Here is a 12,559-nt window from a genome sequence, read left to right as displayed (position 1 = left end):
GTGTGTGTGTGTGTGTGTGTGTTTGTGTGTGTGTGTGTGTGTCATTCCCTCCCATGTGACGCTCCCAGGCTCCCCTCTCCCCACCTCGCGAAAAAAGAAAGATTCTGGCTACGCCACTGGCTTGCACCAGTTTATAATCCAGTGGGTGTTCGGCGGAGAGATCAATCCACGCGTCTCCCGCAGCCGATCCAGGCGTCGTACACACTGTAAAACAAATGCTGCAGTAAGTCACGGACAATATTTTGGCAACTCCATTTCCAAGCATTTAATCGTCAAAATAAGGAGGAGGAGCAGCGGTGTTGCTTGCTGCAGACTGCCCTAGCCTTGCAAAATTGTTGCCGGCAAATGCTCCGAATGAACGCCATCTATCAACCGCGATGCGGTCTGGAACACTTCCCAGTCCAGCTGTCAACACCAGGTATCAAAAAAACATGCAGATCCCACGCACTGTGGGAATCGATGTATGCGAAGATTTGTCTGCTGTTTGCGATAATTGACGTTATCTGCAGGTGATATATTGACGGCATACGACAGTCGTGACGGATTGTGAAATGTTACCTTGCCTGCTCCGCTTGTGTTTGTTGTTCTTGCTCCGCTGGACGCTTCACGCGAGCCTTCGTCTCGTCGGCACTTAGTGCACGCTTCGGCGCCATTCTGGGTTGCAGCGTTGTAGCTCACAAAACCGCCCCCTCTCTCGCTCTCTCTCTCAATTACTTCGCTAACTTTCACCATCACCCCTCCTCTCTCTACTGTCGTTGCTGTTGCGTGTGAGCTCGGAGACAAGCGCAGCAGCTCCTGCACAGCATTTGTGAGGGGTCACGCCTAGTTAGGCGTCCAGAGGCCATTGAGCTGACACGACGCGGCGTAAATCTTGATACAAGCTTCACGGGTCGTCTTTCCTTTGTGCAACACTACTGCCATGTACTAACACAATTGCGTTAAGGGCCGCAGGTGGGGAAAGAACCCACTTCTTCGCATTACGTGTGCGATGCTCTAACCAATTCGCGTAATGCGAAGACGTGGGATTGTTCCCCACCTGCGGCAAGTTGTTTCTTCATCCACTTTTATTGCCATTAATTTATCATTTCTTTAATTCAGTTAGTAAGTACAAGTAATTTCCCCCATGTTTTCCTTGGTGTCTTTGTTTGGCATGATATGATTAATAAAAATCGGGCCCCTCGGTTAACCTCCTTTCTTCTCGTTCTTACATAACGAGGGTCTCGAATCCGGCAACACTGATGCCTTCAGGTAGCAGGTGGGGTTGATTGACCAGTTGCCTTCACCCAGGAAGATTCCGTACTCGTGACGCCTGCGGCAGAAAGGATGTTCCACATCCGCCGCCAAGGTTTGTGAGTGGTGGCGTTGGCTAACACTCCCAACGTTAGTTCTAGTAGTAACACAAACACCCAAGAAAGTGGACGGGGAAACCGCGCCGCGGTAGTTGAATCGCTTAGAGCATCGCACGCGTAATGCGAAGACGTGGGATGCGTCCCCACCTAAGTTCTTTCATTCACTTTCATTGCCATTAAGTTATAATTTCTTTTAATTCAATTAGTAAGTAAAAGTAAATTCCCTTATGTTTTACTTGATGTCCCTGTTGGCTTCTCATGATATGATTAAAAAAAATCGAGCCCCTTGGTTAACCCCCTTTTTTCTCGTTCTTATATAACGACGGTCTCGAATTCAGCAACATTGATGCCTTTAAGTAGCATATGCGGGTTTATCGACCAGTTGCCTTCACCCAGAAAGACCACGTACTCGTTACGCCTGCGGCAGAAAGGATGTTCCACATCCGCCGCCAAGGTTTGTGAGTGGCGTCACTAGCTAACACTCCCATGGTTAGTTCTAGTAGTAACACATAAATACCCCAGAAAGTGGATGGGAAGACGGCGCCGCGGTAGCTCAATTGGCAGAGCATCGCACGCGTAATGCGAAGACGTGGGATCGTTTCCCACCAGCGGCAAGTAGTTTTTTCATCCACTTTCAATTCCATTAATTTATAATTTATTTATTTTCAATTAGTAAGTACAAGTAATTTCCCCTGTGTTTTCCTTGGTGTCTTTTGTTTGTTGGCTTCTTATAATACCCCACGTTGTGTAGGATAGATTTTTCAGTAAGTTCATTGTTATATACATATTGCTTTAGGATATTTTATGTATGGAATGAAAGTAAGCCTGGAGTCAAATATAGTACCTAAAATGTGTGCTCTTTGTTGGTAGGTATTTCTTGTCCACAGAGTTCTACACAAGGATCTGGAACGAGGCCTCTCTTTTTGTAAAAACAACACAAGAACTTCTGCGGGGGTTGATTTTAAATCCGCTTGAGTCTGCCCACTTAGACACATTGTTCAAGCCCTGCTGTACGTGTCTCTCGCACACTACGATGTTACAGGACTTGAATCACATTCGTATGACGTCCACGTAGACGGAATACAAAAATAGCCGGTGGTAATGAGGCACAGAGTATGTTCATATTAATGATAAAGAGTGTGCAACTGAGCACGCCTCCCTCAAGTACACGAGCTTCCTGTGTAAATGGACATGACAATACACTGCCGATTTTCATGCGGAAAGTACGATCAGACAAATAGCTTTCTATTAGGTGTTCAGCATATTCCCAGGGATGCCCATTCCCGACAAGTTTCGCAAGATTCCGTAACGCCACGTTGTGGCACACCTTCAACATATCGAGGTACATCAATAAGAAAAACTGTTTATATACAAATGCGTCACTGATATTTCCGTCAATGCGCACAGGATGGTCAGCTGCAGTGCAGCACCCTTCTCTGAAGCCACACTGATAAGGATCAAGCATTTTGTCCAGTTCAAGGAAATGTAGGAGTCGCCAATTAATTATTTTTCAAATAGATTACAAAGACAACTTGAGAGAGATATCGTGCGGTAACTTGCCACCCAGCAAGTGCTTTACCCTGCTTCAAAAGAGGGACCACAATCGCTTCTTTCCATGCGAATTGAAGGTATCCGGCAGCCCAAATAGTGTTGAAAAAGTGCGAGTAGTGTAAGCTGTGTATCAGTATGTGCGTTTTTAACCATGTCATACATGGCCGTGTCAGGTCTCGGTGCAGAGCTCGTGCATGGGATCAAGGTAGCGTTCAACTCGGCAATACTGAAAGGCCAATTCGTTCCGTGGGCATTTACGTAGACTGGCTTAGCATTGTCCTAGTTGTTTATATTTAAGGAAGGAGCGCGAATAATGGCATGAGCTTGACAGACGCTCAAAGTGCTCCCCAAGAGAGCCTGCCTGGTCTTGCAAGGTATTCCCTCGGCCGTTCACCAGAGGCAACGGGTGGATTTGTTGTCCTTCTAGGTTTCTTAGGCCATTCCGCAATTTCGCCTCCTGTGTGTATGAATTTATACCCGAGAGGAACCTCACCCAGAATTCTCTCTTTGCCTGACGCCGTGTGCGCCTTCAATGTGATTTAACATTTTTAAACTGAATGAGATTGTCTGCACTTCGCGATCTATGCAAAACGCCACATGCCTTATTCCGCCTCTTTCGCGCCTCTCTACAGTCTTCGTTCCACCAGGGAACACGTTTTGCAAGTTAACCACTATTATTTTGTGGGATAAACTTTTTCGCTTCATCAATAATAAAAGTGGTAAAATGTGCAACAGCATTAACTATACTAAGATCGTTTATAAAATATCGTGGTAAACAAGTTGACTCTTTAAAATGCTCCCGGTCAGCCAACGCTAATTTCCATCGAAGAATACGGGGACAATTCGCATGCTGCGTTATCAAGTTTAAAGTTACAGCGAAGTAGTTACTTCCAAAAAGTTTATTGGTGACGTTCCATCCCAGGTGTGACAGAAGAGAAGCGGAGCCAATTGCTGGATCTATCGATGAATACGAGTTGTGTTGGAAACTGTAATAGGTTGGCTCCTTCTTATTGAACAGGATTAAACAGGCAGATAGTAAGCGTCGAAGAAAACTTTCAATGAATCGACCTCTCGTGTCGCATCGCAAGTCTCCCCACATCGTGTTGTGGGCGTTAAGGTCACCCACGAGCATGTAGAGGGTCGTAAACTGATTAATGAGGTTATAAATATCGCTTTTTCTGATATTATAGTTAGGGGGTGTATATAAAGAACACATAGTGGCCAGTCTTTAATTATTAAAGAAGAATGCCCGAACTGACACTGCCTCAAGGGGCGTCTGAAGGGCGACTTGCTGACAAGCTACAGATTTGTCGGCAATTATTGCTGCACCGCCGGAGGCGTTAGCCTCCTCACGGTCTTTTCTGGAGATGGTGTAATTACAAAGGAAGTTAGCGTTTGTGGGTTTCAGATGTGTCTCTTGAACACACACAACTTTGGATTATGTTTGTGTAGGAGTTCTCTAACATCGTCGAATTTGTGAAGAAGTCCTAGAAAATTCAAATTTATTTGTGTCGCCATTATGATAAATGTGTTTTGTGCTGTGCGTTTAAGAGATGAAGATTAGCTCACGGGCCCTTTCCACGTGCAGTGACGCGAGTTTTGTCTCTTTTTTTGGGGCGATCGCGAGAATCTCGCCGCTCCTTAAGCGCTAACGGCGCCGTCTGGCTGGTTGTTGTGTCTATCGCCTCTTGCGAGGCGCTGTACACGCGCTCTTGCGAGCGCTGTGTTTGACGTGAAGGCTTCGGCACGTCGGACGAGACCTTTGAGGCCACCAGCCAGGAGGTCGACGGCCCCTTCCGCTGGTGTGGCGGAAACGGGGGGAGGGGAGGGGAGGTGCATGGCATCGCCGCTAGCTCATTGCGTGTGGGCCGGACAGCTGCCGGAAGCCGTTGTGTCGCTGCCCCCTGACGCGTCACATCGGCAAAGGTGCCCTTGGGCAGGTAGGATATCCTCCTGCGTGCCTCCTTGAAAGTTGCATTTTCCTTTGCTTTTAATTGTTACTATTTCTTTTTCTTTCTTCCGGCATGGGCACGGCCACGAGTAGGCGGCGTGCTTCCCATCACTGTTCACACGGTGTAGCGTGTATTCGCAAGACTCCGATGAGTGTTCATGAGCATTGCATTTCGCACACGTTTGGCGGCCTCGGCAGTTATGTGAGCTATGGCCGAGTCGCTGGCATTTGAAACATCTGAGAGGATTTGGCATGTATGCCCTGACACGAAGTTTGATGTACCCGGCCTCAATGGAATCGGGCAGAACACTTCATTCGAAAATGAGCACCAGGTGCTTAGTCTGGATTTCTTTGCCTTTGCGTCTCATCTCAATCCATTTAACGTTTATGGTATTGTGTCCATTGAAGCCCTCCAATAGTTCAGCCTCGGACATCTCCAACAAATCATCGTCTGAGGCAACACCGCGGGTGGTGTTCATAGTATGGTGCGGGGTTACTGTTACTTGACCGTCCCCAAAGGACACTAGATTGGGCAGCTTTTCATATTGTTTCTGATCATGGAGCTTTGGAAGAGGAGATCATCACTTGACATCCTCGATGCCTCATAACCTGGTCCAAGAGCCTCAGTTAGACATTCAGAATCAAAAGAAAGGGGGGGGAGATGGTTCGTACTTGGTTTTCTGCCTTTTCCGAGTGAATCACATGGAATCGTGGGAAGTTCTGTCTTTGACGTCCAAAGAACTGAAACACATCTGCGGGGCGATTTCTTTAAGGCGATCAAGGAGTGGTGGAGACGAATTGACCATTGAGATATTTGGAGTTTTAGGCAGCAACGCCACGTGTATTAGCAGCCACCCATCATGTAGCTCAACATGGGGACGCCGCGGAAAGTGTAAAACAGGTCCTGCAAGCGCCAGCTGTACGTTGTTACTGCTATAACGAAATATGGTACACCCAAGGTTGGCTACCCATACAAGGTTAACCCCTGCCACCCAATAAATCAGAAGTAAAATGATGTGAGTAGAAGACAGGAAAGATTGAAAGCTAGAGAGAAAGACGAAGGTTGAAGAGGAGGATAGGAAAAGGCGACTGCCGGTTTCCTCCAGGTGGGTCAGTCTGGAGCAGCCCTCTATGTGAAGCAGCGGCCAAAGAGGTGTGCTGCCTCCACCGATGGGGACTTAGAACTCCGAACACCCAGCATCGACTCAAACCCCCGAATCCCCTTTGCCGCAGACACGGCTATAGGCCACGCAAAGCTACGCGCGGGAGGGTCTAACCCTCATGTGCTCGGGTGCGGGGCGACGCAACATACCAAACGCCTGCTGACGCAGACGCCCCTGCGGTGCAAGGCGATATTCTCACCCAAGTACACTCTCCACGAATACATTCACAGGATGTTGCATCGACATGTAGACCAGCCCTGCCATGTTGCACCTTTCTTCATCCGTGCGTTCACGCAAAGAAAAGCGCATTTCACCCAAGAACACGCGGGGAGCAGTGAGTGACGTTAAGCTAATTGCTACTGAATGCCTTTGAACTTGGAAGCAGGGCAGCAAGACGAGGACTGACCGGAGGCAGACAATACAGGACTCGATGAGGATAGCTATAGGGTCTTGTTGGTACGGCATATCTTATTTTGCTGTAGCGCAAGCTGAACAAGGACAGGTGCAAGGTCCTTGTTCAGCTTGCGCTACAACAAAATAAGAAATACAGGACTGACAGGAATTAGACAGGAAAGCGGTGTGTGTTGTCTACTTCCTGTGAGTCCGCCTCTTGCCGCCCCGTTCCCACTTCAGGAACACGGAGATCGTGCACGACGACGGAGATTATAGTTGTTATAGTGGTATATACCTTAGTAATATACCACTCGGTCATAGTTATAGTTGCTATAGTGGTATATACCTTAATAATATACCACCCGGTCATAAGAACTGATTTGAAAAGCAACTGCTTCCTTGTCCTCTCTCCGTGTCTCAGGAGGACATGGCTGTATTCAGAGTGCGACGCATGACATAGCCCTGACACACAACGAACGAAATATCCTTCGCAGATATATGCGAATTTGATCAATGGATACATCAAAGGCAGCAAATGTGTACGAATGACTTCACACACACACTCCTGAAGTACTAAGTATCTGCTGGCGGTTCCTATGGTTCATCACCGATGCCCATATGAATTACGACGCAGGCGGCCCTGCTGGACAGCGCCATCAGCTTTAACTGCCGAATCAGTACGTGTAGGGATGGTACCAGTGTGGGGATGGTAAAATGCAACGTGCGAAGTCACAGTTAAGGATTACTGGCTAAAAGAACGCAACACAGAGAAGTTGCATATTACAGAGCGGTATACGCAAGGTAAGTTTTATAGCATAATAACTTTGCATCCCGTTTCAAAGCAAAGTCAGGGCTCTGACACACGTTTCTTTGTATTTACATTTGACATTGACCACGACGTCGCACGCCGGTCCTCAGTTCCGGACGACAACTGCTGCACAAATCCCCTTAACAGCTTCGCTTTAAAAAGCCCATAATGAAAGGTTCTAATTCAGTGCTCAAGGCAGACAGTCGAAGGACCCCCATCGGCGATTAGATGGGTGTGCGCCACCGCTTTTGGGATTGTCATCATCATAATTCTCATCATCACTACATCTGTGCCAGCTATCGTAAGATGTCCCTACTTCATGCGTAGGGTAACAACGTGCTGACAATTTTTTTTTTTTTGCGGGGGGGGGGGGGGGCACATTAGGTATCCTTTACGGTACATACCGTTCGCCGGCTCAAACTGTCCGTGAACTCCCCGTACAGCCCCGTCCTTAACTTACCACCTCTCGTTGCGTGAAGTGATTCCCGCTGGTTCCTGAAGCTACGCTCGGCGGGTCTCTGCAATAAGCACAAGAAATCGAAGTGAATTCGAAATTGCGTTCAGAGCTGCTTCGGAGGCAGCTAGGTACTAGCGGTACGCGTTACATGATTATCTACAGACAAGCAAAATAAGCGAATTCTCAACTTGCTGTCCAGTAGCTGACCATTTGCGAACATACCTACGGTCTCGGTGACTATTTGGGCGCTGTCAAGTCGTGCTTTCAAAAGTACCCATGTGCGGCGTTAACCCCACACACCCAGAAACACGATAAATCATATATGGTAACCGCACCGTATACAGACACACTACATTAATTAAATGATATCCTGGAAGGGGGGAGGGGGTCTTATTAAAGATTCATACGGTATGCGATGGTATTGGATATACGAGTTCCAGCATTTACGGGTTTTTCGATAGGTCTTTTTATGCTTAAGATATTGCGTCAAAAACAGACAACATCGAGGGAATGTCGACACGGACAAGCGACACGGTTTGCACTTATCCGCGTCCGTGATTGTCTGCCTTTGGCGCAGTACCTTTTTCTTAAGTGCTATGAAGCAACTCGGCTAACAACAAGTTTTGTTGCCCTTTTATGTTTTGAAGGTGCTACAAAGGGTAATACTAAATCAGCCTATATGGCAATACATTGTTTTCCCTTACTCGTAACGCACGGTCCATGTATATTTGTCCTAGGATCGTACGCCACACACGCGTCGCGGGCTCAGAAAGCGACACATGCATCCCTGAAGTCCCCGTAGTCTACATATGTCTGTGACTGGCTGCAGGCACCGGATGGGCACCTCCGAACGTACTACGCGACTTCCGTCTTCCCTCTCTTTTCTTTTAAAGCAAATGACTTTCTACAGCTCATTCGACCATTTTCGCGTTCTGTCTATGGTCGACGGTCGGTCCATGGTGAAGGTCGGTCGGTGGTCGGTGTTCGGTCGGTAGCTGGTCGCTGGTCGGTCGGTGGTCGATGGTCAATCGGTGGCCTGACTCGGCAAAGAAAACGTTCGCTTGCTATTTCTCTTCGCTTGTTCGTTCGTTCGGGCTAGTCGCGCATAAGCTGAAAATCAACACCGATGGCGTCTGCACAATTTTCTTTTAAAGTGAAGTTTTTTTCAGCGAGCCTTCCCAGATATTCCTGACTATGGCTACTGTGTTATCGAATAGGCGCACGCTTCAAGTCGAGTAGCACGTGCGCGCAAGACCACGTTAGCCCAAGAGCATGTGCCCACACCTCAGTTTCTATTAGGCCTTGAACCCAGGAATGAAACGGGAAGAAAACAATAGTCAATGTTACCAGTGTCTTTGGCGTCGTACTTCGCTCAGCTTACAACAGTCCTTACCGTTCTTCCGCGGACCAATATCCCCTTTGTCTTCGTGACTTCACTGCGTCGTCTCGCGGGGTGCATTCGTATGAGCTGCTGCTTGCATTACGGCTTACACCGTAAATGGTATAGCGTACAAAGATGAACAGTGCGTCACATTATTGTGACAGGTAAAGCGCATAAATATAAACGTTGCACGAGAGATTACACGTTGCATACATTACAATAAGGACAATACACTGCACGCGTCGCATTTAGTTTTATGCCATTTAGGTAACCGCTTCCCGATAGCTTCGCTTCACACAAATTCCAATATGCACGTGCGGTGGATCTGCATAATTTTGAGAGCACAGCTTTTAGGCGCCCGTTCCTGCGGCGAGCGTCGGCGTTGTCCTTCGTAAACGAGCGAACGAGCACAGTGAAGGACAAAAGCGGACGCGGGGTGCCCCAGGAGATGAAATACGGCAGTAGAGAAGAGAGCGCGAAGAGGTAAGTGGAGAAGGCTACAGTGGTACCATCAGGCGGAAACCGGAAGGGGAGGGCATGGCGCAAACGTGATAAGTTTTGCGGCGACGATGGCTACAAGATAACGCCAGAGTAGCGCGCGTCGTCTGTATACATGAAAACAAAGCGCTGCATGAGCGGAGGTCCGTCTGCGGCTGCTGCTGTGAATCGCGCCCACGCGTCACCCATGCGCTGCCTCTCGTGCTCTCCCGATTAGCGAGGTAGTCACGCCACACTTCGCCCCGTTTGCAACGAACCGTACGAGACACTATTCACGCCAGCCAGTCTATCGCGAAATGAAAAGAGGTACAGAGCTGCGCTCAAAGTTCGCGTTAGGGAGTATCGTAAGTGTCGGTGAATATATTTCTCTTTCCATCCCTTAAATAACGACACTAAAAACAGAAAAAAATGCAATCAACAAGTCAGCTAACAGAAACGTGTTGTTGTTGCTGTTGCAAAACCAACAGATAGGCACATTTACCAAAAGTACCACCCCACCGAGGCACTACACCGTGCATACAAGTGCGCGAGCCTCCCAGAGATCTATTCGTGTTCAGCTTTGACCTCTGCCTCGCTTGCAGCGGCGCGGCAATCGATCCATGAGAGCGCAGGCATTACTCGGGCTTAGGCCCGACTCATGCTCGCTATGACGTAGCCTTGTTTCTTATGTTTCCAGATGTAAATAAATATACGAGAAAAAGTTCCTTCGATCATCTACACTTTCGTTTCTCGAGTTTGGAAAGAGAACGCGTCTTCCCCACTAGACTAGACTTACAATTGCCAAAATGGACTTACTCGCTCGGCTGCAATACTATTTGCATTCTCTAGTCGCCTTTACCGTATCGTCGAGAGCTTCAGTGTAATATATACAGCCGCCTTTCGGGCGTGCTCCTCTGGTGTGCCACACACGTGTAATTTTTTATATTTACGGTTGCGAGCGCAGATCTCGCCAAGATGTTTGCAAGAGACCCGGAGGCGATCCAAGTCGCCGAATGCCACCCGACCTCAGCGCGCTTTTTCAAAATCGACTAGCCGCGTGTTCGCGGCGCGCTGCTTTAGGCGATTTGAGCGGGAAGCATGCGTTCTATATTTCGGCGGTGAGAGAATGTGCTTGTTGTTTAGCGTTTGCTTCGAACAAGCTTTTACGCGGTCCTAAAGATCAGCCGCCTGGTTGCTCTCTTGAAACCTGGAAAGCCTCCTTATGAGCTTACCTCGTAGAATAGAACTGGCAGAACTTTCGAAGTTAATCAACAAGCGTAAGGCAGCTGACATAAGGAAGTATAATATGGATAGAATTGAACATGCTCTCAGGAACAGAGGAAGCCTAAAGGCAGTGAAGAAGACACTAGGAATAGGCAAGAATCAGATGTGTGCGTTAAGAGACAAAGCCGGTAATATCATTACTAATATGGATGAGATAGTTCAAGTGGCTGAGGAGTTCTATAGAGATTTATACAGTACCAGTGGCACCCACGACGATAATGGAAGAGAGAATAGTCTAGAGGAATTTTAAATCCCACAAGTAACGCCGGAAGAAGTAAAGAAAGCCTTGGGAGCTATGCAAAGGGGGAAGGCAGCTGGGGAGGATCAGGTAACAGCAGATTTGTTGAAGGATGGTGGGCAGATTTTTCTAGAAAAACTGGCCACCCTGTATATGCAATGCCTCATGGCCTCGACCATACCGGTATCTTGGAAGAACGCCAATATAATCTTAATTCATAAGAAAGGGGATGCCAAAGACTTGAAAAATTATAGACCGATCAGCTTACTGTCCGTTGCCTACAAAGTATTTACTAAGGTAATCGCAAATAGAATCAGGAACACCTTAGACTTCTGTCGACCAAAGGACCAGGCAGGATTCCGTAAAGGCTACTAAACAATAGACCATATTCACATTATCAATCAGGTGATAGAGAAATGTGCGGAATGCAACCAACCCTTATATGTAGCTTTCATTGATTACGAGAAAGCGTTTGATTTAGTCGAAACCTCAGCAGTCATGGAGGCATTGCGGAATGAGGGTGTAGACGAGCCGTATGTAAAAATACTGAAAGATATCTATAGTGGTTCCACAGCCACCGTAGTCCTCCATAAAGAAAGCAACAAAATCCCAATAAAGAAAGGCGTCAGGCAGAGAGATACGATCTCTCCAATGCTATTCGCAGCGTGTTTACAGGAGGTATTCAGAGACCTGGATTGTGAAAAATTGGGGATAAGAGTTAATGGAGAATACATTAGTCACTTGCGATTCGCTGATGATATTGCCTTGCTTAATAACTCAGGGGACCAATTGCAGTGCATGCTCACTGACCTGAAGAGGCAAAGCAGAAGGGTGGGTCTAAAAATTAATCTGCAGAAAACTAAAGTAATGTTTAACAGTCTCGGAAGAGAACAGCAGTTTACGATAGGTAGCGAGGCACTGGAAGTGGTATGGGAATACATCTACTTAGGACAGGTAGTGACCGCGGATCCGTATCATGAGACTGAAATAATCAGAAGAATAAGAATGGGCTGGGGTCCGTTTGGCAGGCATTCTCAGATCATGAACAGCAGCTTGCCATTATCCTTCAAGAGAAAAGTGTATAACAGCTGTGTCTTACCAGCACGTACAGGGCAGAAACCTGGAGGCTTACGAAAAGGCTTACGAAAAGGACGACGCAACGAGCTGTGGAACAAATGATAGGTGTAATGTAAAGGGATAAGAAAAGAGAAGATTGGGCGAGGGAACAAACGCGAGTCAATGACATCTTAGTTGAAATCAAGAAAAAGAAATGGGCATGGGCAGGACATGCAATTAGGAGGGAAGATAACCGATGGTCATTAAGGGTTACGGACTGGATTCCAAGGGAAGGGAAGCGTAGCAGGGGGCGGCAGAAAGTTAGGTGGGCGGATGAGATTAAGAAGTTTGCAGGGACAACATGGCCACAATTAGCACATGACCGGGATAGTTGGAGAAGTATGGGAGAGGCCTTTGCCCTGCAGTGGGCGTAACCAGGCTGATGATGATA

General features: G+C 47.5%; 1 protein-coding gene across 1 annotated transcript in view; it reads right to left on the bottom strand.

Moving 5' to 3' along the window:
• Window positions 1-12,559, bottom strand: part of LOC126518295 (uncharacterized) — a 90,399-nt gene that overhangs the window by 59,457 nt on the left and 18,383 nt on the right. Inside the window, exon 4 of the mRNA XM_055064553.2 lies at window positions 7,676-7,733. Coding sequence (XP_054920528.2) covers window positions 7,676-7,733 — 58 coding nt within the window. The remainder of the gene's footprint in view (window positions 1-7,675; window positions 7,734-12,559) is intronic.

Source organism: Dermacentor andersoni, chromosome 11, assembly GCF_023375885.2.
Source record: "Dermacentor andersoni chromosome 11, qqDerAnde1_hic_scaffold, whole genome shotgun sequence".
In the NCBI taxonomy this organism is placed as follows: Eukaryota; Metazoa; Arthropoda; class Arachnida; order Ixodida; family Ixodidae; genus Dermacentor; species Dermacentor andersoni.
Note: the sequence above shows the minus strand (reverse complement) of the source record. Positions and strands in the feature narration are given on the sequence as shown.